The sequence below is a fragment of the Pyrgilauda ruficollis genome, unplaced genomic scaffold (genome assembly GCF_017590135.1).
Source record: "Pyrgilauda ruficollis isolate IOZ18807 unplaced genomic scaffold, ASM1759013v1 scaffold38, whole genome shotgun sequence".
Lineage (NCBI taxonomy): Eukaryota > Metazoa > Chordata > Aves > Passeriformes > Passeridae > Pyrgilauda > Pyrgilauda ruficollis.
In genome coordinates, this window is record NW_024525267.1 from 405,847 (window position 1) to 432,731 (window position 26,885).

The following is a 26,885-nucleotide window of genomic DNA, read 5'->3' on the forward strand; positions in this document are numbered from 1 at the left end:
AAAAAAAAAAAAGAACAGTGCACACAATGATGATTAGGTTAGCTGCTTAGTGCAAAAGAAATTACAAGTACTTTGTGACATTTAAAAATTCATGTAGTTCATGAAGCACAGTTTAGAAACACTTTCTGTCAGTGTTTATGGAAGAAAGCATATTCTTACCTAAATTTGGCTGTCTCTGGCTCCATTTCCAGCAGCTCTCGCACTGGGGAACGGGGCACATTAGCAGAAAATTTTTCTATTTGGAAAAAAAAGTGAAAAACAAAAATTAGCTTTGTTCTTTTCACAGCAGATGGAATTTAATTATTAGTAATTTTCTGAAAGCTGGCAATACCTATTAGTGGCCTCATCATTGGATAGTACACTTGCCAAACCATTTCCAAAGACATTCCACTATCCATATAAATGGCACCAGCAAGGGATTCAAATATATCCCCCATGGCCTTTGGTACTTCAATGTCTTCCTCTTTTTCTTCATCTTCTTCAGATCTTCTGAGCTGTTGGCAATTAAAAAAAAAAGACAAGGATGGGAGGGAGAGAAAAGGGGAAGGGAAAAGAGAGAAACGATTGCTTCAGTTACAGTAAAACAATGATCTTCAGAAATGTAAGCTCTCCTATATCCTGTGATGCCTCCTTTAAGTTTCTAATTGACAACCTTCCACAGCAAAACTGTTGTTTTATTCCCCAGTGAAACCAAGCTGCTGGTTGTATAATTTTTCAAATATGAAAAAAAAACCAACCCAAATACCATTGGGTACAAAATACTTTCATACTATGCGAATTCCTTCTGTGACAATTCTGTAGGATTTCACCACAGGTCTGTTCTTCCCAATTAGAACCAGACTTCCATCAGTTAATACAAGAAAGCTACTCATAACAAAGGAAGAGTTCACACATCATCTATCTCCCAAAAAGAGACTTTCAAAATCTCCTTAAGTCCAGTCTCTGGATGAAAGTTGCATGTACCTCTCCTTACCTTATTTACCCCTGAAGACAAGCATGAAACAAGCACTAGTAAAAGAAGACATTAATAACTGAAAAACACCAGCACCAGACTGAGCTAAAAGATACCTAAATGGTATCTTTTTATACCTAAATGGTGTTTAATACCTAAATGGTGTTTAATGCAGCAGGCAGTGTTTTCTTCTATGCTACCAATTTAAGACAATAATCTATTCTCATTATAAACAAAAATTATTATTCTCAAAAATAAACTTTCAGTGTATGTCTTAAAGGTCTTGAGCTAATCTAATCCTTTACTAAAATACTTTAAACACATGTAATATACATTTGCCTAACTCTAAATAAAGTAACTTGAAAATAAAGATTTTGACCATTATGCTACTCTGCCTGAAGAGAAATAAGTTTCTATCAGTCTTTCAGTTTCTCCCCCAGCAGTTACACTCTCACTCTGTTTGGGGCTTAAAATCCAATTCAGCTCTCTTAAGAGTGAGCATAATACTTCATAAATGTGCTCCACCCAATATTTCTACCTGAAATAAATCAAACAAGTATTCAGACCTGACGCATACAGCAATACAAACGGGAATTTTGATGTTAAAAACCAAGTCCAACCATTTTGAATAGGGCACTTCATACCAGTGTAAACTGAAGCACTTTTGCATGATACTGAAATAATAGAAGAGAGAAACTAAGAGCAGTAAGGCAAGGGACAGATGTTTCATGAGTGAGATTTGAAAAAACAGAAAAGCAGATGACGTGGAGACACACATGGAAACCAGTCTAGCTGGCATGAACTGCAGAAACAAAGACTCTTACATTAAACGATGAAATAACAGTTTCAGTAATTCAGTGCCAGACCAAGATAGGGAGCAGGCGTAGGGAGAGTGAAACAAGGATTTTATTTGAAACAGCCATCACACAATTTGGTTGCAACTTTGGTGAAAGTTTCTTTTTGCATACTTGCAAATACTGAACAAAGCAAAAAACAACACAGTAAGCTCTGAAAACAAGTTCCTAGCCTTTTCACTCATATTGTGGGGAAAACGAGATAAGAGTTTAATCTCCTAATGTAAAGTAATTTGTATTATCTAAACTTGAGTGGCATGTTTCTTATTCAATGTTTAATGAATTTTTCCCTTAAAACCTGGTTTTCACTTTGCAACAGAGTGCAAGGGTTATGAACACATATGTGACTGAAATATTTTGATTCCTTAAGTTTCAAATTGTCTATCAGGAAAAAAACTTACTAAATACAAAAATAACATGTTTATTTAGTGCTCACATGTTGTCAGACAGAACACTTTTTAAAAGATTGGTCAGTTTTTCAGAAGACAAATTATTATGGATATCTACTGGGTAACACTTGAAATACGGATAATGAGTAGTCCCTATCTTCCAGATCCTGATTAGAACTTGACTCACAGGGACCTTGTTCTCACAGATTTCCTAACCAGCTTATGTAAATGAATTACTTTTACCACATTCTCCCAAAAACACAAGTTCATTATCATCAGCTTTCCTGCACAGCACAAAATATGACCTATGTTTGCAGGTCTTCAGTGCAACTATTTTTCAAGTGGCTTACTTGAAAGATGCATATAATGTTTCCCTGGCTAGCAGAAGCCTTTAGGAGCATGTCAGACATACTTGAGTATAGTGTAGTAACATCTTCAGTAGAAACCGTAAGAAAAACAGCAGAAATCTCTTTGTCAGTGTACTACATTTAATAATCCCAGCACTGTGCCCAGGTAGCTTTGTTCATGGTGTTGTACAGATACCCCATCCTGAGTCAGCACTAAGTGATTTAGTAACTCTTCACCACAATTTTATGTTGTAGTAGTGCTTCCTATCAGCTGGTGAAAGCAGCAAGCTAAGTGTGTGCCCCACACTGTTCTAACAACCCAAGAGCAAAACAGCAACTAAAATCAAGTGCCACAGAAAAACCTAGAGGCAAATGGCTTTCAAATTAATTAATTGCTGTAAATTCTAATGGATTTTATACTTTCTAAAGGCTGTATTTTACTTTGCAGATTGCATCCTTTTACTACTGGGAGCCTGCTTGTTTGGCTGCTGTATGCATAAAACATTACAAAAATGTTAAGAAATCCAGTGACATGCTTCAAATCAGATACTGAACATATTTCTTCTACTTCCACTAACCTCAGAATCCATTCCTTGCATTTCATTCTTTTCCATTTGAAACTGCACAAAGTCATCAATAACATGAAACAGTTCAGGAGAGACCGCTTTGAAGTACTTGTGGTAGTCATACTTTACAGCTAATGATGCAAAAATGGTATTATTGACTAGAGCAGATCGTAGGTCAGTAAGAACTCCTGGAGAGTGTTGCCGTGGGTCTTCATAAAGGTGCTTGGTTATGAGGTAGTCCAAAATTGCATCTCCCAGGAATTCTAAGCGCTGGTAACAATCTTAAAGCATTGGAAATAAAAGAATGTACAACACCAAAATTAAGTTTAACATACACATTTTTTCCAGGCTTTCTGGATAAGAAGTTTGGTACAGTGCCATGTAAATTCCACAAACTAACCAACGGTCAAAGAAGACAATCTGCTTTTTAAAAGAAGTACCCTTGTGTTTAAAGAGATTCCTAATAAAATAGTAAAAAAAAGAAATCAGGAAAAGCAGGAGCTATATCTAATAATAAAGCCAATTTTGAACAAAATGTTAATTTGGTAGGCTAGAAAAACAGCTGTGCTTATAATCAATTAATGTTTTTACTCAACATCTTCACGTGCTGAGAAACACCAAAAAGTAAATTTAAGAGATTCTGCCAGCAGCCTGAACACTGTAACACTGCAGCCTGAAACTGTAATTTGTTCTTGTTATTTGTTAAAACAAAACAAAAAAAAATTAAAATGCAAAGCCAATTAATATAAAAACCAATGTATTAAGAACAGGGGAACACAAAATCTCAGTTTTTGGCCTGATTTGCCACATATTAAGACACCTTCAACAAAGATCCCTTTTTAGGCTATGTCTTTTAAACTGGAAATTAAAATTGTCAAGCCTTTGCTTTTTTGACGGTTGACAGGGGCCATGGGAGCAGAGAGCTAAGAACAACTATTTTTAAAACTCAAACAAAAGCAAAAACCCTCTTAAATGCAAATATAGGTAGGAAGATTGAGAAGGAAGAAGACACAGTACTGAAGAAGTTACCGTAAGAGTGAACTGACTAGCACTAAATTGCTTTTATAGCAGCTGAACCTATGATACTGCCAGATCTCAACTGCTAGCTATGCCTTGAAGAGAAAAAGTTACAGGTAACAGCTATTCACAGTTGTCTCTCTTGGTAAACAGAAACGAAATCAAAAGTTTTCCTACAGTTTCAACAATGTAATTTTAACTGGACACTATGCCTCAAGGTTTCTGCTAGTGTATATATATATTTATTATGTCTAAAAATAAGTCTAAAAATAAAGAAGTAATTTACTTTCAATACATTTTGTGAAATATTGGTAAAAAGTAAATACATATGTGGGTAATATCTCCTACAACAAAAAAGCAAAGGAGCGCTTCTGTGTTTTGTCAGAATTGTTTCTCAGTGTAGTAGCATTTAAAATTACTTATTTCTTTAATGAAATTTCTCTTTCTCTCACTCTTCGGAATAAGGGTCCAATTCACTATGGGAAAAATTCAGACTGCTGACTGCAAAGAAATTTGCCAATCGCTATAAATAGGATTTGAATTTTACCATGGTTTGCTTTTGACTGCATATTATTGTAGGAAAATGCATGCAGGTTTTAGAATGAACAAATATTACATCAATTAGTATAAGCAAGAGCAATTAAAGATCACAGAAATACAAATTTCTACTGCTGTAAAATATTTTATGAGATCATGTACAGAAACATTAAACATTAATCTGAAACTAATAATAGACCTGATTTAGTCAATTACTTCAAACTTTGACTTTAAATATTTACTCAATAAAATGCCTAGAATTAAATTAAGACTTTGAATTCACAGCTTCAAAGGTAAGTCTCCACATTCTGCACTCCTACACATTATTCAGCTAATAAAAGCTGTAGTCTACAGTTCATCTTCAGAAGTACAAAGTATAACATTCTTGGGATTCAATTACAGAACAAATTTGCTAAATATATTTGGAAAATATTACTGCTATTTCCTGAAGTACATGGCAATTTTCCAGAGTTCTACAAGAACTTATTTCCATTAAATGAGGATCTAATGTCAGTCACACACAGCTAGTGATAGAACATTTATCACTGATGCTGTTTCTCGAAGCTTTGTGAGGCCTCAGTAAATATACTTTATCTGCATCAAGTCAAAATATGAATAATCACTGAGATACAAATTGAACAAGCATCCCCCTCTAAACAGTGAGCAAAATACTATTTTTAAGACACTGTATTCCAAGACTATTGTAACATGTGATGTCTAAAAAAAGTCTATACATGGGAACACAAGATACTACTTCTCTTGCTTTTATAGTATGGAGAAAAAAAACTATAGGGCTTTTTGAAAACAACTTACCAGTAATGGTATTATAATGATAAGAGGCATGAGTAAATGCCTGAAGAAGATAAGCCTTGTTCTTAAAACTGTAATTTATTTTCTTCTCAAAGTTTTCAAAACCAGAAATAAGGTGATTTAGGGTTTTTTCAGCATCTGGGTGATCAAACATACACCTTGGTGGAATCTTCAAACAGCCATACTCCAGGTCTTTACACAGAGAAGGCTCTGAATTCATCACAGAAGCAGCAACAGAATTTGGTGAAAGATTTTTCTGCTCACTGTTACAGTTCTCTCTGGTAGCACACAGAGTGTCTTCCCAATCAGTCTTTTTAATTACAGGGAGCACCTTCAGCCCCAATGAACACAGGAAAAGCTGAGCAGCTCTTTCACCACAGCTGGTCAGATAGCAGCCCAACAGGGCTTCCACACAGTCTGCAATGCTCTTGTCAGCAATACACTGCTCTGTATGCAAATCATAGGAGATCGACTGTTTTCCTGCATCAACACCACAGTTTTCTTCTGACGGATTCCAGAAGCCCACTACAAAATCATCCTCTTCAACAGCCTTGCTAGGATCCAGATAGCACATTGCATCCCAAGAGCTATAGTCAAAATCATCAAAATCTGATGAACACTGAACATTACCCATGGATGACTTCTTGGGTGCTTTCCATTCATAGTTTGAATCAGTGGTTGAAAAGTGTGAGAGTGAAATTTTCTTCACAAAAGCCCCTGATCCCATTAACATATTATCAATGAATTTGATATGCTCCTGATCATACTCCAGAAAATCATCTTCAAAGTCTGTTTCTTCCTTGGGCAACCTCCACATTAGGTCTTCATTCTCTTCATCATCATTATAATCATCAAGTTTACCATTAGCCAACATGTTTTCCTTTGCCTATGAAAGAACACAAAAAAAACCAAACGGTGCTGAAGAGGGAAACAAGACACTTTTACTGCAGAAAGATCAGAAAAGCAGGATTTGAGAAGTATCTCTTAATAATAAGACTGCTTTTTTTCATGTTCCTAAGTACATTGTCTGATCAGATGCACAATACAACCTCAACTTCCCCAAGGACTGGAATAATTGTACTGGAATACAAACTTTTGTTACTAACATACAATAGCCTGTGTTCTACACACAGCACATGCTGCATTTCGTAAGAACCTGTGCTTGTACTTGAATACGAGGCAGACACAATGAACTTTATATCCACTAAACATTACACACTTGCACACCAAAGTAAACAACAGAAAATTCTAAGTTAACAAATTTGAGGGAGTATAAGAAAGTTCTGGATGCATCCTTCTCTCAAGCTGCTAAGTTAGGCTATTACAAATGTTGAATCAATGCAATTTTGAAGATTTTTTCCTACATCTTTCTACATGGAAAATGCATTCAGTGGGGTTTTCTTCAGTCTTTTGGTTTTGTTTTTTTTTCACAGGCTATACTTCTAGTCCTAACTAATAAAAGAAAAAGCAAAAAATTGTCATCAATTTTCCAGTACTTACATATACACCCACAACAGCAAAATTAATGACATCTTATGTCTTTTCCCTCCTCATAATGAACAAATTGGTAAGGACTGACGTAAATTAAGAATTGAACACAAATATTCCCAAACTATATAATTCTTTACAATTTGCCATGGCCCCTATCCAGGAAAGCACTTAAATATATTAGCTAAATGCACTGGTAGTCTTCCTAACATCAAAAGGACTATTAACAGGCTCAACACAGCAACACTGATGTCAGCAGGAATTCTGCCACTGAATTTGATAGGAGTAAGATCAGATTCAAAGCACTTTCCTAGACTGGGTCCTGAAAGCCAACAACATTTTGAATCAAGAGAAACAGCCTCCATCTGCCCCGAACCTATGCATGTCATATTGCAGGGCTCAGTCACTAATCTTGCAAATCTGTGAACCAGATGCTACCATGGGGGATGCTTCCCTTTACGCAAAATGCACACCCATCCAGAGGTGTGGATGGGAGGCAGGTCTAAGGGGCACTGGGCAGCACTTAAAACTGCCTAAAGATCAAACAGATCTCAGTGTTCCTCATCGGATGGACCAGGCTTACTCAGGTTTAGTAATTAGAAGAGAGGGAAAAAAAAGTGGCTATAGAAGTTCTTAGTTTAGACATTCTGCTGAAAGAATTCCTGCTGCCATAATTCCCTATCTCACACACACACAGCAGGGACTTCTTTAACTTAAACTGATCAGAAAGAGATAACAAAACTGGATTTGAGATAGCTATTTTAGATACCTGTAGTAATATAAAACTTAAAATAAGATTCATTTAACCAGTCCCAACAATGACAAGTGCTGCTTTTTTCTTTTTACACACCACCTGCTACACTTACTACTGAAATAAAAAAAGTCTCTGAATGAGACACATCTATATGCATGCTCCAAAACAGATTCTGGCATCGGTTTTTACAAAGATGTAACAAATTATTATAAATTTTTACTGTGGTTTCATTCACAAATTTCATAAAATGAAATTGTAAGTAGCAGGACAGCTACATGAACTATCTTAACGTTGTCTGTACATTACTTCTTGTACATTAGAAAAAAATTCTAAGCGATAAGGATGAGCAATGGCTAAAGGAAACAGAAAGCAATTCTGATCATTAATTCTTTTGTCATTAGCATTCAAAAAAAAATCAACTACGAACCTCAGAAGAATGATTTTTTTTCTTAAATAGTACCTGACTAATTTTCAGGAAGTTATTGCCAATTAAAAGATGACACAAAATACATGTTAAGTGCTTTTTTAATGCTCTTTTGGAAATCAGCCATTTGATGAAATGAATGAAGAAAGAGTCTTCCCTTTCATAAAGCTTGATAAATACTAAAATTTGACTACTATGTTTCAGTAATAATTTGTCATAATGAGATCTCTGTTTTCAGTTATAGACTATCAGCCCATAGATGGAGAATGAAATTTACGTGCAGGAAAGCAAAATATATACTTGGCATAAACCCCCCACCACCACTATTTAGCTGCATCACTCTCTGCATTTTTGTCTGAAACCGTATGTTTTATTTACAAATAAACAGTGACTATCACAGAGGAAGTGGCCACTGAAATGTTGTGGAAAACTGAAACCTTCTGAAAACCAACAATTAGCTCCAGTCCCAAACATACTATCTCATTCCCCAGAAAGGTACAGCAGGAAGTCTCTTTGAAATGAAATCTTGGCACAGAACAGAACCACAATAATCAGGTTGTTTTATTCTGCAATAAACATTTATTTGCACAGTACATTCAACTAACAGTACTCTCATGTGCCCTCTGGTGGCTCTACAGCCTGAGTGTGGTCTTCAGAACTGGGAAATGAAAGATATCCTTCCACCTCCTTCCCCTGAACTCCAAACCAGTCTGAAACACTTTAGGGTCATGTTACTGACTGCTATGATCGCAGGTATTTCTGAACATGTCCTTCTACGCTTAGAATGCCAGAAAATAGTGTGAACCTTTCCTCATTAGGAGTTGTCATTGTGAAGCATTTGATAAGACAATGAGGATGTCAGACAGTGAGAGAGCTTAAGCCAGCACTGTATTTGACATGAGAAGCAGCTCTCAGTCATACCCATGGTGTAGCCACCAGCCATTAATATTGAACATTATCTCAAGCCAGTTCTACTCTTCAATTTGCCTCAGCACCATGAAAAACACCAACTCTTTTTCATATATTCTACAAAGGTGAATTCATTATTAAAAAGCAGTTCTTTCTGCCTGAACATATTACAGCTAAAGCAGTGATGACAATACCATTTAAAATTTCCAACAGAAACTTCTGAAAAACTCCTGGGAGCAGGCTAAATATCAGCAAAAAAGCTTTTCTTCTCTGCTTCTCCATTAATATCTACACTCAAGACTGGATGATGTGTAATAAATTTCCTTACTTCAGGTTCTGGTTAGAATCTGTTTTCCTCTCATTTTCTTACAGAGAAGTTTTAGAAAGAAAAGAAATATACGGATTTACCTTTTCTTTGCTGAAAACAGCAAAATAACTGGGTGTGGTGGGATGAGGTAGGGGTGAAAGAATACAGACACACAAAAAATTACTTGTCAACATAGTTAAATAAATTCTTACCATTTCATCTTTCTCCCACTTGTCAGTGTTGCTCTTGTCCTGATTTACTATGTAACCAGGAGGAAGCCAATTGACAGGGGGATCAAAAATCGACACCACCATGCGACTTGGCAGTCCTTTCTTTTTTCCAAGGCGATACAAGTTACAGTTGCTGACCTTTAAGAAGAACATTCTGATAAACCTTTGGACATATATTTACATAAATAGGTTAAAAGGCAAAAGGAGCCAAAAAAGTTACGAGTCAAGGTGAATCTTATATTATTATGCATTTTCTCCAACTCTCAAAAGGGAGTTCAGCCTTCATAATACAGTAGAACCAACTCATCGCAAGATACACATCTTCCTTTTTTTTTCCTGAGGCCAAGCATATTAGGTGTGACTGTTTCAGTTAAGGAAATTAAATATATTACATTCTCCTCACAAAACAAATTGATTTCTACTTTTAAAATAATAGTAAATAGAACTTGCGCAAGTGTCATTTATTACCAGTATAAATAATCATCATTCAGACTACATTTGGACTGAAAAATTCTTCTTTCTAGGTAGATTGACCTAAACCTTGGCAGTAGCAAGTTCTAAAACAGTTCCATATAACACTTATTAAGTCATAATCCAGATGCTATTTTGATAGCCTCTAAAATTATTGCAAGTATTTTAAAAGGAAGGGAAAAAAGCATTCTCAGCTACAAATATATTTCCTTTTCCTTTTTAACTATCAACCACTGATCTTTTTTTCTCTTTTTAAATGTACTTTGCATGTTTTAAAGTCTTGAAATTTGAACTTGAATATTCAAGCACTTCTTTAATTTGAACAGTGTAAATTATTTAGCCAACCTTATCTTCCAAGATTAATCTATACAATCATTTCATTTTCAGAGTGATGCATTTTATAGAGGTCAACAGTCAATGCCTTGGCATTCAATTGAAATGATCACATTCATTTGTGATCAAACAAAAGAAAGAAAGAAAAAGGAAGAAAGGAAGAAAAAACAAACAAAAGTTTTCACGGTTGATTTTTCTAGCAGAAGCAGAACTCAAGACTCTGCTCCCTACTGTTTACATTTACTCGAAAATACTTTTACAAGCTTTGTTGCAACAAAATTCTGTAAGATTTCTCTGTTGTTTCATTTTTAAGTAAGACACTAAAAATTTCAAGGGAATCTCTTCTTGAGGAAACAAAGGAAAGGTCAAGTAAAGATGCAAACTAAGGCGCTGTGCTGCTAACTCAATCCTTCATTCAAGCATTGCTGTTAAAGAGCTTCTACCCAATACTGATCTAGAGGTTCAGTGCACCAAATGCTCTCACTAACACAGAACTTTTAGTTTCATTCAATCCATAATCAGCTGGTTCAGATTTCAAATTGAATTGTAGAAAACAGTTTCAATCAATCACAGTTATGGCAACATTAAGCCCACAGACCTGAATTTTTATTCCTAATATGCATGATACTCAATGTATAACGAACAAAGCTGTGGAATTAAATCAACCTGTTCCCATCCAACCTTCTGGCAAAGATTTAATTTATATGGCTTGTTACAGTATGCCTTTTACATAATCTGACTGGATTGTTTCTACTCACTTTTTTGCTTCTCATGTACGACAGCCGTCCCTCGTGAGCATCAGGGTAAGTGCAAAACAAGTATGTAGTGATGGCATGCTTTAAAAATGAATCACCAAGCATCTCTAGTCGCTCCAGGTTAAATCCATCACTAGCATTTGAAAGAGTCAAAGCTTGAAGAATGAGACCAGGATTAGGACCGAGAGTTTTTGAGGAGTACCCACTGCAAGGGCTCTTTTCAGAATCTGCTCTGTCTTTTGAAAGATTAATAGCTTTTGAAGTACTGGTGGTCACTGCCATTATGGGGCATCCATCTGAGGTAGATCTGTTAGCATTTCCATCAAGGTATTTATTACTCGGTAGAGTACATTCATTGCTGGGCTTGGGCTGGTTCTCACTGTTGTATAAATTCTGAATGGGATATGAGGTAGTTGGTTGTACAGGTATGTCCTGCCTGCAGTAATTCAGCTGATTTCCTTGGCAAAAGTCTCTGTTAACTAAATCACAATTGCCATTGGCAAGATTTTTATTATAAGAAACACCATTAATTGCTGCAAGTTCTACCGAGACATCAATTTGGAGTTTACTGGGTGACTCATTGAGCAATGTTCTGTAACTCACAGACATTTGGTCATGGTTTTCTGTAGAAGAGGTTCTATTAGCACCTTGATGTGCAGCATTTTCAGGGACTACAATTGTGCTGTGCTTACAGTAATTTTCATTCTCTACTACAGAGGAGTTAGGAAGAGAGATGAAGGACTTGCTGTCAATAGACTTTTTCCATCCAAAGTCCAAGTTAGGATATCTGTAAAGATGAACAGGAGGTTTGTTAACAAAAAATATTAGCAGAAAACAGGAAGAGTCTACATGCACATACATGTTTAAAAAGAGTCACAGCCTTTTGAAAAGAACAGTGACTGCAATATGTAACTTCACTTCTCACAATCAAATATTTTTAAACTGTGTTTCACTAAGTGCCATCAGTTAAACAAGAGTTACCAGTTTCATAATTCATGCAGTAATAGTTGCTTCCACCTTGTAAATTACACATCATATTGAAAAATACCTATTGAAAAAATACATGCCTGAAGTCTGCAGGAAGTGATTTAACCCCTACACCAGCATCAGTGGCTGTTTGAGCTCTTAGTTCCTCTGCTGTCAAAAGGCAGTGCAGGCGGTAAAGGATGCTGGGGAGGCAAACTGCTTTTCTCCACAATGATGCTGGAATAGGATGTATAGCACAGAGCTCAGGAACCAGTATCTGGGAGAGGAGGGGAAGAAAATAATATTCCTTGTAAAGGTAGCCATCAGATCACTATTAAGAGAGTCCACTTGAATTAGATGCTTCTATTTTACCTGTTTATTCTGCAAACTTTCCCACTTTGCTTTCCTCTTCTCAGCACTGCTTAGTGGAAGTGCTTTTCCCTTCTGATTCAAATGGCGAGGAGTCAAAAGATTAAGTCTAAAAACCATGTGAAAATACTGTGGTGTAAGTACATAATTAATGACTAGAACTTACTAGCCTAAACTTTCTTAAGTCTCTTAGTATTCAACTTCAATGCACTGTGAAGTGACAGCACCATTACCTCAGGGAAAAAACAATTCAATTAATTAAAAAGATTCAATTAATGGTTCTTGTTCCAAGTTAAGTATCTCTCAAGAAAAAAAAATCAGTAATTATTTTGGAAGACTCAAACTCTCAGCTTTATCCCATATTTAAAAAAAAAAAAAGGCACTTCACTGTCAAACTATAAACATCAGGCACAAAATATGACTGTTGTTACCTTGAAGATGTGTGGTCCACATCCAGCAGCGGCTGGTTAAGATTGGTAAGGTCAAGATTATACTTTGTTTTATAATATTCAGCAAAAGTTTCATATTCAGGGGAAGGGAATTTACTGAGTGGAGTAAGATCAGTGTACACATCAGCTACGTAGAATCGATGAGGCTGATCAAAATTTCGGTATCTAAAAAAAATAATATTTTGGCATTACAGTAAAGCTTTTGTTAAGTTCTTCATGTTCTAACATGGTCAGGAGATTAGCAGTTAAACAGTGCCCTTGAGGTTTTTGGCTAATGAGGGTTCTTTTTGTTGTAGATATCATGTGCTTTAAGACAAAGATGAATAAAGTCAGCCTATAATCTGTGAAATTCCCTCTACATAGATAAACACTTAAATTAAATTGAGGATCTAGGTCTTCAATATATAATACAAAATCAAGCTCTGGACAACAGTAATGCTAAAAATGATAACTTCTTAATTCAAAACCCCTAACAATTAAGTTTGGTAATTTGGCTTTTTAGCATCTGGTCTCCAATGTGGTATTCTACATCAGTAGAAACTGAGTTCCTCTGCATACAAAGACTGTACTACCCCATGTCTAAACTGGCACTTTAACCAAGTCATCTTCTAAATAAAGTTAAAATACAAAACCTCAAATACATAGCAAGGTAAATTCACAAGCCTTTCAAGGACAGTGAAGTTCTTGCATTACAAGCAGAATATTAAAATTAAAGCCAGACTGTGGCAACATCTTTTTTGAGGCTACCAAGGCTCATTGGAAACTGTGGTGATAAACATGTCCAAAAAATAACAGTAATAATAATTTTAAAAATAATACAAACAATATTCAACAATTAGATTTGCATATTAAGTTATTTCACACTTTGACCTGCTGCATCTATAATTTTAAGTTTCTACTGAAATATCTAAATAGAAACTCTAAACAAATAGTATCTCTAAATAAAATTTACACACTAAATTTAAAAAAAAAGTCTGAGACAGATGAGGCCAAAAAACAAAGTTTAAAATTAAATTTATCCTCTCTATATGTTCAGCAAGTACCACTGTTTACAATATACTAGGTATAGCAGAAGCCAGTTGGTCCATAGGGAGTAATTAAGCCTCTAAAAAGCCTACCAGTTCTGGAGAACCTTTGCATATCCAGTACATAAAGTGAATATCACTCAATACAAAGATTCTATTAAATGGTCTTCATCACTTTTAATTTTCCCATCTACCAACATGATACCTTCCTTTAGCAGGTGTGCATAAGCAGTAATCACAGAACAGGACTCCCATGCAAATCTTCCAAACTAAGACTGGTTTCAGTAAGCCACTTCTTGACAAAGTTTTGGTGTTTTATCATAGTTAGAATACTATGTTAGTTTTGTAGTGAACTCCACTATTCCTTATAAAAATGTAATGAATCTTGGGATGCCTAAACACTTAAATCCTACTAATGTAAGATGAACTACTGATTTAAAAAAATCTTTAAATTATTTGAAACGCTACCACATACCTTCAGACTAACAGCATACAGTTCTTAAAAAGCAATTCTGCTGCACATATTAACATGCCCTTATTACAAGTGTTTGTATAAATGCAATAGGTACACACCTACACTATGTAGAGCACTCACCGTGGAATGATAACTGCATCCTGGTAATCTTCTAACTTGAAAATAAAAGGCATTTCTTTTGTATACTGTGTACTGGGAATGCCTGTACGTGCCTCAGACTTCTCAATGTCTTCCATAAACTTAAAGTCAATGTCCAAAGTGCTGGAGTCATCAACTTAAAAAGGAAAATGCATAACTCAGTTTTCTAGGCTGAACTTTTCTGACAAGCTGTAAACTACAAAATTTTTGTTCTTACCAACATTTAGAGGTAGAACACAATAGGCTGAATCAGCTTCTGTAGGTTTGAACTCTAGTGCAGGTTTCTCAAGACGAAGAATATGTGAAAAAATGTACTGGTGGAGTCGTGTTATCAGCTCAAGCATTTGCAGAGACAGAGTAAAACCAGATTTCTTAAGCTCAATGGATATTGTAACCTCTCCAGAGCGAGTATACACAGGAAAGTGAGGAATCTAAACAAGAACAAAATCGAAAGAAATCACAAAGAAAATCCGAAGTGGGACTCCTTTACAGAGCACTGTCTGTTTTGTGCAGATTCTGAGGTAATGCTTGACTGACCCTACAGCAAATCAGAAAAAACAGGATCAGAATTTTGTACTGTGATGACCCTTCAACTACAGATGAGACTCTGAATGTTAAAGAATGACTGATTTGGTTTTTTAAGTAGTGTTTTACAGCTCTTCTCTTTATAAAAGCTAAGTAGAAAAGGAAGTATTTTCTATTATGAAGCAAGAAATGTGAAAAGCAGCAACATTCCTGTAAACATCATCTTATGTGGACTGCAGAAAATACAATTTGAAAAAATCGTCCTCAGCTGAGTCTCACCAACAGAAAATGCCTATTAAAAATTTTCTGAAGCAAGAGGAGCCAATTTCAATTAACATGGCCCACTTTTTCTGCTGCTGCTGCTGCAGACTAGGAATGCTGAGAGAATTTGTTACCTTAGCCTTTGTATAGATAAGGTAGTGCAGTGCAGGCCACCTCCATAGCTGGTATGGCTACTCGTATCATACCTCATATAAAAGAGGGACATCTTGAATTTGCCCATGCAAAATACTAAATTTCTAAACCAAAAGTTCAGCAAAAATAGATGATTCCATCCCTAAAGACAGAAAAGTAAGTGGTGACTTGACTGGATGGATAGTGTTGCTTATTTTCTGGAGGTTACTTGATACAAGCATAATTTATGGTCATTTCCAACTCTTCACTTTGTTGGGAGAGGAGTAAGTGGAAAATAACAAGTGGCAAAGCATGCAGAATAAGGAAAGCAAATAGATTCCTTACTTGAGGTATAGGTTTGGCTGTCAATATGCCAAAACATCTTGTCGTATCCTCAGGAGGATATAGTTTTCGTCTCCTGAAGTTGAGCTCATCAGGTAGAGGAGTTGTTAACACCATTCCTATTACATACAAGTAACAGGGCTGATCAGGTTTGGGATAACTATCCCTCAAACACTCTGGAATCTGAAAAAAAAATTTAAAAAAAGAAAAAAAATTAACATTATAAAAATCAGCAAAGTTCACCTAATTCTTTGAATAAGTGGTCTTAGGTTTATTTGGAAACACATTGCTAAAAATATGGAACAAAAAAGATTATTCTGGACTCAAGCAGTGTTTTCTTTCTTAAGCAGAAATGTTTGGCCAGCAGCCTGGTATAGCAGCCATGAGATTTCCTTTGTCCTCAGTAGGTGAGCTGGGGGACAGAGGGCTTTTCAAAAGAAGACTTACTAATAACCTGTCCTATTGGGCCCCATAGAGTTCCTGTAACTTTTCTAGTAGATACTGGAGCTCAAATGTCTGCCCCCAAAATTGAAGATGCCTCTTCACATGGAATCATTCCCTCAAATAAAGGTGTATTGGTGGTCGGTGCATTTGGACACGCCCAGCCTCAAAAGATTGTTAAGGTAAGGTGCTGGTTGATGGGAAAGGAGAAAGAGATTGAAACTCTAATACTTTTGGGACACTTCCCTACAAATTTATTAGGACGGACCTCCTCAAGAGAAAGTTGGGGACTGACAAAGAAGGTAAAATATGGGTGTTTGGGAAAGAAACTCACCATCTATGCTTATTAGGTGCCACCCCAACTCTTTCTTGCTCTCTTGTAACCAATGTCAAGCCCTACCCCATACCCCTGGGAGCAAGTACAGATCACCCCATTTACTGACTACTTGAAAAACAAAGGGGTATTGCTTCCAGCACATTCTCCCTGTAACTGAGTGTTCTTGCATTGCCATCCATAATGCCTCATCCTCCACTGAGGAGGCATGAGCCAAGGTGAAAGAAGTAAGTGATTAAGCTGGAGAACTATTTCAATCTATGCAAACACGAGACTGGTTTGATAGATCACAGCCTAGATCATGGGTCACTACCCTCCTAAAGTCTTTAGAGCTTACAGGATGGGGAAGTGGCTAGCACAAATTAGGAGTTGCACCTGTCACCAGATTTGTATTTTTAATTGTTGGCACTAGCCTGGTTACGTGCATGATAACATGCTTATTCATCTTGCTTTCCCTCTCTGCTTGCTACACTTGTATCACCACCATGGCAGAAGAAGACTACATCCATGTTCCTCAAGGCAATGGAGAACCACAGGGTGGAATGTCATAAACGAGTAAAAAGTAAGGCATGTGTCACCATTGCCTCTTTGAAGATTAAGGTTTGAAAAATCAAGTTTCAAATTGCCTCTAACAAAAGCCTTAGAAACTGCTTTGTTTCAGTAAATTAGCACCCAGTTCAAAAATTATTAAAATAGCTTGTAGTTGATACATCAAGCAAGCAAGTAGCAGATTTTTGATACATCATGAGAGCTAGCCAAGGAACTTTATGAGGAGGATGTGTTGTTGTCACTCTCAAAACCCTCTACAAGCAAGTGCCCAACCTGCCACAGGTGCTGCCACATCTATACAGTGCAGGAATCTTTGCTGTCTGTGCTGTCCTACACTGCCCTGTGAGCTCTGGGAAGGACTTGACTGGAGAGAGACACATCACACTCTGTAAGCCAGCACCACGGTACTGGCAGCCCCTTTCCTGTGCTTCTCGAAATTATTCTGGAATTCTCCTACTTTTCTATTTTCTCTCAATCCTTCCTCTTTTATAAAATATAAAGCTGTATTATTGCTTTGGATCACACTATTTAACCTTGTTTGTATTTTAATCTTGCATTCAGGTATGCTTAGAACCTTCCTTTCTGCAGTAGTGGATGGAGGCAAAACTCTCCTCACTTCAGGCAGACTGAAACAAGCTTTGATGCAAATGTCTATATTTAACCAGTAACACTAGAGCACATTTTATCCCAAAGACCTTTGGAACTTAACAGTAGAACAGGGGGAAAAAAAGGTAAAAAGGAAAGTGTGCATACTCAGGGGAAAAAAAAAAGCTTGACTGAACTTACAGCTTCATTAACATACTCTTTTTCCAGCAGAATTATTTAAAAGTATCAAAAACGTTTTGATACACTTGGGACAAACACACGAACAAAATTCAATACATGCCCCTTTACCCAGGCACTATATAAGTTTTCTCATTAAAATTCTAGCTGGTAGATGTGAATACTCACAACAGCCACAAGCACTTTTAATTCTGCTGCTCATATTTGTCATAGACATTAAGAAACCATGCTTCATGTTTGGTAGAAGTTCATTACTTTGCAGGTCTCAAAATGATCCTCCTGTTTGTCTAAAACTAAGCTGCAATAAATGTAGTCCTGGATTTTAAAGTTACACTGCAGTAAAACTATGGCCTTGGCTTAATGGAAAATTACTCATAAATTTAATAACTACATTAAACCCAAGAGGATCTTGCAGACCTTAAACATTTGGCAAAGCTTCTTTTCCAGATGTGAGAAGCTGGGACAAAGGCAAGGGAAAAGTATTCTTAGATTCCCTATTAAAAAAGAAATAACTGAGAAAGAATGATGCATCACTTGACAAATCAGCTCCTCTGAATGAGATACCATAATCTTGCATTTTATGAATCACCCCTATTCCAACAATCACTAGTGAGGCAAAAGGACAAGAGAAAAGCACTTGTAACAAGAAATACTGTGCAAAAATGCAAACTGTGCATCTCTGTAAAATGCGAAGATTATCAGATTCTATATGAGTTACCTGTCCTATTCAAAGGACCTTACATAGAACCTGTAACAACTTCAGAGGAAAAAGAAAGGTTCCAGAGTAGTTACAAAATACTCTTACAAAGCTTTTTTTCTCCATTTTCTCTTAAAGTATTTCCAATTCCCCCACAAATACCATTTAAGAAGTCCAATTTTACAAACTGGTGTGGTTGAAACCTGTTGTAACAGACTGTGAATACATTACTTAACATAGAGCTGTATTTTATTGTGTGACCCTTTCAACAGATCAAGTATAATATTAAGTATAATATTTAGAACTATGTTAAAAGTAAAAAGAAAAAAAAATGCAGGTACACTTATTCGATATTCTAAGATTTAAATCAGGAATTATGAAGTTCTGTGTTCAACCAGTACACTTGCCAAACTCAATCAGGCATCCAAAAAAAACCTCATAACATATATCTATATTTAGCCCAGGGCACATCTTTAGTGTTCAATTATTTGTCCTGAAAGCCAGTAATAAGGTAAAGATTTTACAGAGTATTAATGCAGGACTGTTTTCTTCACAGTTATTTTCATACTAGGCAAGAGAAGCCCTACAGAAAGTGAATGTTTTTTGAACTTACAGATATGCTTCCAAAGCATGTGGTACCATAAACTCAGGTAGCATTGCAGGTTTCCACAGAATTAGAACACCAAAGTAAATACAAGACTTCTAAAAATTGCTAATCTGCTAAGATTAAGAGTTGGCAATTCTGTCTTATTAGTACATAAAGCATTAGATCAGAGATCTGGACAGCAGTAAGTGATACTAACAGCTTTAGGATAGCACTGTCTTCGTTTTGTAGAGCCTGGCCTTCCTGGAACACTGGTTTCTTCTTCATCATGTAAATCAAGTTCCTCCTCATATTTAACCGTTTCTTTACCAACTGGCATCAAATGATCATCCAGTTCACCTGAATATCATGAAAGAATGCAAAGAAATAGCATTATGAACAATCAAATCTTGGTTCCTTCAGATACTACACAGTAGTGTGATTGCTTGTGAAAACACTTCACATGTAAGGTTTTAAAGTACATGGACTACTGCAAGAGTCCAAAAGTGCAACTTTGGGGAAGAGTGATAAAGACTGAATTTTGGAAAAAAATGCTTATTTGTAGTAAATAAAACCTCTTACACTTAATTAAAAAACTGAATTCTTTAACGAAAATATTCAAGAATTCTTCTTGCCCAAAAGCGATCTTTGACTGGAACACTTACTTTAAAATCGCTCATATGGAGTTATACAAAGGAAGAAAGAAAACTTCTATTTCTCTATCATTCTAAAAAGTAAATTACTGCTGTTGAATGTGTATTCCAACACTGGGTTGAGCCACCATCAGGGTGCCATTCTGGGATATATTTGTTGGTATGAATTTGATGTTCAAAATGTTTAACTCAGAAAAAAAATACAAACCCCAGACCTACAATTAGTTTTTGCTTAAAAAATACATAAATACTTCCATACTTCATCAAAAAAGTAACACAGAATTATCTTTAAAATGTTCCACAATGAAGGACATGCTTGATCATCCTTACTAGAAAAAAGAGCTGAAGTAGTCCTGCAATGCCCTATTTTTGGACCATGACTTAGAATACAGTAGAGAAAGCAATAAATTTAGGGTTGTGTGTTTTATATTTTGTCACAGTTCACTTTAAAAACCATGTTCTTTTGGCTGTATTATGTAGTTCCTGACCCATAATCAGTATCTTCTAGAGAACAAGGCTCTTTTCCCCTGTTAAGTATATTCAATGCCAAAAATCTTTGTCTCTTGTATCAACGTTGCTTTTGCTGTTAGAAACAAAATTTGTTAAATAACCAGATTTCCCTGGAAAATTTAACTTCAGCTTACAAGGTGTAAGCTAAATTATTAAGTACATGACTGCACCACAAAACAAGGCAAGTGAAAGAAAGCTGCAACAGATGGCTACAGGAGAAGGGCATGTACATATACAACATCCACATCACATGCAATTTCTCAACTATAAAATATACTTTAACTAAGAGGTTGTTTTTCCAGTTCTTACCAATTTTGTGCAGTTTTTCACAGCAAATAAGAGCAACAACTCTCTCAGCCAGTCTTGCACAACTCATTGGAGGGCCCTATAAACATTTAAATACTTCATAAAAACTTTGGTTTATTAGCAAGTTACTTATATATATTTAGTTTAACACAATCATTTGAGACAAACAAAATTTTTGTAAAAAACACACTGATGGCAGTTTTTTGAAGATATTCAGGCTTGCTTTTCCATGGAAACCAAAATTACAAGAACTCAACTATACTACTGATCAAAACTAATAAAGGACAAGCGCATGAAACAAATGTACAGGGGAGAATATCTAAATATTTTTGCCTTTGGCATAAACAGTAACTGATTTATGAATTATAACAAAAACAGACATTGATCTAAAACCAGTTAAGATAACACAATACAGAAAAAATTGGTTTTCATTACCAACAGCGAAACTAAATCTAGAAATGGCATAGACCAGTTCTTAGCCCAAAACATTTATGTATTTCCATGCTTTTCCTTGCCCAAATACCTACAACAATTGAAGCTCGAAGAGGTGAGTTGATTGGCAGGTAGAGAGTAGAGTAAAACGTATGGTCAGGTAGTTCCCAGGTCTTACACTTGGGAGCCAGGTGTGTAAATGGATCACTTGGTAATCTAGCGCAGTACCTGGGTTGACAAAACATTTTACACATCGTCAAAACCTGCAAATCGAAATCTGAACACATTTCAGTGGAACCTTACCTTACTGGTATGAATGCTAGAGAAGATGATTTCAGGCATACTGAGCACCGTAAAGGTACACTACTAACTCATATTCAACTAACTTCTAAGCAGAAGACCTCCAAGTCCTTTATTATAAACCTGGTCTCCAGGAAGGTCACTCCAGCTTGTAATGATGCACAAGGCTGTTTCCTGCCAGGTCCCAGGCTCCCATTATGTCTCCTGACTTTACTGTTGTCTTATTCCTCCTATTTATCATGGTTTCCCCCTCCTGCCTTTCCTCCCTGGTACTGACTTCCCTCTCTCCCAGATTGGTAATAAAAGCAAACATCCTGATGTTAAACTGTGCTGGACCTCTTAACAGTACCCAGGCAATGGCACATATACCCAGCTGCCAGCCAGCCTTTGAACCATCAGCCATTCATGCTTCAAATCTGACTGCTTTGAGAGGCTTTATTTACCAGGCAGTCCATCAAAATGGTTGGCATCTCAAGAATTTAGCTACTAAGGTAGTACTCTGGCAACTGCATCACAAACTTTACTTAAGTAAATGACATTCACTGCTTTTCATAGAGTCAACCACTTCATGACACAGGAGATAAAAAGCCCTCAGTAAAACCTGGTAAAACCCCTTTTCTTTATGGGCCTAAAAACTGTTGCCATGAGGACTTGGACCATAGCATTCGATATGACTATAGTTAAATTGACTGGTCCACAGCTCCCTAGATCTTCCTCCTTGTCTTTTTTGCCTTCCTATCACTGAGAACCTCCTCAAATTACCATTCCCTTACAGAGTTAATATTTGAGTAGCTCCCATCCTCTCTGGTGGACTTTAGTTACTGTGGTTTTGTTTGTAAAGATGACAACAGACTGCTACTAACAACTGTGAATATTAGAACTGGAAAATTTAACTACTCTTTTAACAGTTCATTTATTTTTAAAACTAGCTTGACAAGAGCAAAAATGCAAATTTACTACACATTTTGAAGCTGAATGTTTTCAGAGAAGCTTTTACTTAAACAGGAAACAACATCACTACATTTATTATCAGAGCTAGAACCTCTGGCAGGATAAAGAAAGCAAATAATCCCTTCAAACCTCTGTGACCACTTTCTTTAGGAGAGAAGATTCTGTCAAGATGCCTAAGAGGAAATGTGTATAACGACCCATGCATCCATGTTGCGAGACGAACTAAGAAACCTTTTATTGAATGATATGAAGTAAGAAGTGAATATACCTCTTACCTATTTATGTGTCCAATAGCAGTGTTAATAGTAACCCTTGGACTGTTCTCATCTGGCCTCAATACATAGGGTGGAAAGACATCATCATCATCAACAACGGGTTCAGTTTCAGTTTCATTGGCATCAACAGATTTTGAGCATTTGTTTCGGAGGATCTTAACAATTCAAGAAAAGAACATAAGAAATTTTCCCGTGAAAAAGTACTAAGATAAACTTGAAAAACCCCAGGCCCATTCCTTTGACCTCATACCTTCTCAATTGCTTTGTATGTCTTAAGATCTTCTTCAAAACTTTTGATTTTGTCTGTATCTGCTAACATAATGTAATTGGAAATGGGTGCTCGAGCTCTTCCTTTTGACTGCACATAGGAACGGTACTCTGTGGGCAAATCAAAACGCACCACCAAGTTGCATTTTGGTATGTCAACACCCTCTTCTACAATACTAGTAGCAATAAGTAAGTTGGTCTCATGTGCTCGAAATTTTCTAAGAACCTACGAAAGTAATGAAGACAAATTTAACATATTAGTCCAGCCAACAATTAGTCCATTCCATCATGAGATTCAACAAAAAGCAATAAAACCAAGACAAGTGGCTCTAACACCCCCAAAACATGTCCAGACATGGAAATACAAAACTATTACAAAGAATCTTTTCAGAAACATAACCAAACTGTTTATCAGAACCAGCAGACTTCTGTGAATAAAATCAGGTATGTAGAATTACATTTGTCTAAGAAGCTACTATAACCCCTAGCAATGGAGAGGATCCCCCCCTATTTACTTACAAGTTTTCATTTGTGGTATTAAAGAAAAAACAAATGATGCTTTCAGGACACCATCTTTTCCCAAAGATTCCTGAGGCTGAAGTATCCTCAGGGGGTAGAGCACATTCTAGAGCTGGCACTTCCAATATTTATACTATATATGAAACAATACCAAGGAAAATTGTGGTGTCTGAAGCACAACGCAGCCAGGATGAGCTTTAAACAATGTAAAATCAGGGGGGTTTTTTAAAGATTTTAACTTTCAATAATTAACCAAATTCACAAATTCAAATTCACATTTAGAAAATATAAATATTGAAATCAGCTAAACTACTGAAAATGTCAGTTAGCCTGACATTCTTTACATTCTTAACATATTATATTACCACTAACATAATGCAGAAAAAATTAGATAATGATCTGACTAGATATAAACATGAATTTACATGATGTTTTAATTTCTGTTTGTGTAATATGACATAGCAATGTCTCGAAACATACTTTTATTGTTTTACAAACAATAGCTGTATCTCTAATAAGTAAGTGTATTTCTTTAAAAAAAGCTATAAACTTTCAGTGACTGTGCCCCAGACCCTCCCTGATTTGTTTTGTTTTCAAAGGCACACACACAAAAAAAGAGTGCTGCCAGTTTAAGTTTTTTTTCTTGAAGTTACCTCTTCCTGTTTTCTAAATTCTACTTCCATCTGCTTGTTACGAGGCTGGTTCTTGCCAATGCCATGTCCAGTTATAAAATTGCTACTGATGTAAGCCAGTTCTGGATCTTGCTTGCCAGCTTCTTTTATCAACCTAAAAATATTACACGTGTTTTTATAAGTTACACAACCTACAAAATGGAGGAAAATCTATTATTTATAAGACCTATATTAAAAGGAAATAGTGGAAGCATGACACTTAAGTCATGTGAACATATAAATTGGCTGCAGCCTTCTCAAAAACCACTGCAAGGTTATCACAAGATAGAGTGCATACAGAAACAAAAGGAGTGCTTTGCATCACACACATTTCAGAACTATCATGCTAAAACTAGATATTTTTAAACCAATCTATTACTCTAAGGCTCTCTGTTGTTAAAGCACTCTATTCAAAATTACTTTGTTAATCTTTTTCTGTAGGCTCTAGCTGATTTTAGAAGAAAAACCTGTATCTGCTTCCTCAACGAAAGTATATTTCTTCAGTATAAAATGTTAACTTCTAGGTTAAAATGTAATGTCGTAATTCTACTTAATATTAGAATATATGTTCTGTTCAAGTATACTGGTGACAAAATGTTGACCTGCTTTTCTCAAGAGTGATGCTCAGCCTACACGGTGACATGTTCACTACTTGTGAAATTAACCCAAACAGAGGATGCAATAAAATTCTTTAAAAGGAAAAATCAACAGGGATGTGAGGAACTTTCATGCTCTCACTTTATTTTCACTCAGTTTATTTTTTATGTTACAGAAGCAGAAAAGGCTGGCTTCTGCAGTGTTCTAATTTCACAGATAAAGCAGAAGATTGCTCACCTAAATAATGCAAGAAATCTAAAAATGAGGCATTTATGGATTTAAAACCACAATTACAGTGTGCAATCAAAGTAAGTATGCTGAGCATCATTAGTTGATCAGTTTTCAGGATAAACAGAATTTGGAATTACTCAACTGCAACAAAATAAATCAGCCAATAAAACTGAACAGGAGAGCCAATAAAAACCAAGGGATTATATACAACAACTAATCCCTTGCATGTGTCACTATAGCCATACCACTACTACTCTGCTCAGAGCACATCCATCATGTCCATTATCAGGTGCTCCCCACAGCCAAAGAACAGCCGGTCTCTCTACACCTCCAGCAGTAACTCGAACCTTTCCCCAAAAAATCTCTAGCACTTCTGCCTCACACAGAAGTAGATGGATGCTGTGCCAGTCCCCAGTTACAAGCCTACCATCTGCCCAGCAAGCTGCTGCCAAACCAGAGGGAAAACGGCAAAGTTCTCCCTGCTCTTTCTTCCCTTGGGAAAATACTGAAGTCTGGCCCCCTTTCCTAGTCCCCATTTTAAACAAAATTTATGGGAACATAAAACACCTCGAAGGCTTTCCTCCTTTGCAATCTGTTAAAACTGGAATGAACAAGGAGATAGACAAGAGGACAGAACACAGGCATACAGCTTGCCATCCTTAGGGAAACAGACTAAAAGGACCCTCTTGTGCTGAAGTGTAAATGTGGTTTGTTAGTTCAAGGCCAAATGGAGTTACATTTCTGTATGCAGTCTAGGCTCTTGAGACAGACACTCTAAGAAAGTATGGGTTAATAACTACACAGAAATATTTTTTTTAATTTCTTTTTTGACATGGCATTTCTGGGAGGTCATACAAACTGAGTACCTACTAAACATCTCAAACATTCTTACTTCAGTTTACTTGTATAGAAATGGACAATAAAAAGCATCTGAATAAACACTTCATTGCAAATCTTCACCAAGTTCCTGAGAAACATATAGGACTTAAAACTTGTGACTAAAAAAACCTATTTGTGGTAGGTAACAGGTGGTGTTTTTGAAACAGATAACTTCTGCTTTTCAAACTTCTGCTTTCAAACCCTTCTCTTAAGGGAGCTAAGAGACTTACAATGCAAATGGAAGGGAACTGGGCTTTAGAAAATGTCTTCTATTCTGAAAAGAACTTTATAGGCACCACAACTGAACTGTATACATCAACTTAAACACTGAGCAAGCCACTCCACCAAGTGCAATAATAAAGACAGAAAGTACAATTCATGCCATGAATTTTGCCCTTCTTCACCCTGGTCATCCTAGATTTCATGAAATGGTATTCTAAATTCTATGATAATAACTGTGTTTTAAGAAAAATTATACTTCTGTTTTAACTCAGTTCCATTCCTGGAAGTAGCTGTGATACACTAATTCAAACACTCGTGACTTTCTCATACAGTAGTAGAGAGTCTTTCCCCTACATACAGCCTAGGTCCATACAGCAGGGGCCCTTGAATTAAATGCACCCTGCTGTAGAAGGCCTACAGTGAGCTTCTCCACCAAAGGCTTCCAGTCTGATGGTCAATACAATATCAGGTGTTCTGAAATCAGATGCTACACAAGGCAAAGGAGCATTTTGAGAGTCTGGCAGCTAGCTTTCAGAAGGGGATAAAAAGTTACATACAGTTTTATATTTTGCCACCAATAACCTCTACTAAAGGTGCCTAAAGCTCAAAGATGGCAGAATTTGATCACCTATTTAATCTAGATTCTGTATTCTGTCAGGTTCAACAGCAGTCAGGATATTGTATAGTGTATAAATCACAGAATACAAGAATGAATGCACAGTGGAAAACCAGTATGATTTAAATCACATTCATAACTGAACAGAGAAGAAAAAAGTTCTCAGAATTCTGTTCATTCCCTGTAGAGTAATGAAATACTCATTTCAGCTCAGCAAAAGACTGTTAATGTCATTTCTTCAGGA

At 36.2% G+C, this 26,885-nt stretch overlaps 1 protein-coding gene across 2 annotated transcripts in view; it reads right to left on the minus strand.

Moving 5' to 3' along the window:
• Nucleotides 1-26,885, minus strand: part of DICER1 (dicer 1, ribonuclease III) — a 66,606-nt gene that overhangs the window by 4,932 nt on the left and 34,789 nt on the right. For both annotated transcript variants that reach the window (XM_041476225.1, XM_041476224.1), the window contains exons 11-28: nt 24,079-24,211; nt 22,890-23,132; nt 22,640-22,794; nt 21,209-21,341; nt 20,685-20,760; nt 19,433-19,572; nt 15,829-16,008; nt 14,783-14,996; nt 14,548-14,701; nt 12,910-13,092; nt 12,482-12,587; nt 12,211-12,386; nt 11,147-11,930; nt 9,567-9,722; nt 5,476-6,358; nt 3,121-3,389; nt 332-494; nt 160-235 (exon numbers count right to left, since the gene is read on the minus strand). In XM_041476225.1, coding sequence (XP_041332159.1) covers nt 160-235; nt 332-494; nt 3,121-3,389; nt 5,476-6,358; nt 9,567-9,722; nt 11,147-11,930; nt 12,211-12,386; nt 12,482-12,587; nt 12,910-13,092; nt 14,548-14,701; nt 14,783-14,996; nt 15,829-16,008; nt 19,433-19,572; nt 20,685-20,760; nt 21,209-21,341; nt 22,640-22,794; nt 22,890-23,132; nt 24,079-24,211 — 4,224 coding nt within the window. The remainder of the gene's footprint in view (nt 1-159; nt 236-331; nt 495-3,120; nt 3,390-5,475; nt 6,359-9,566; nt 9,723-11,146; nt 11,931-12,210; nt 12,387-12,481; nt 12,588-12,909; nt 13,093-14,547; nt 14,702-14,782; nt 14,997-15,828; nt 16,009-19,432; nt 19,573-20,684; nt 20,761-21,208; nt 21,342-22,639; nt 22,795-22,889; nt 23,133-24,078; nt 24,212-26,885) is intronic.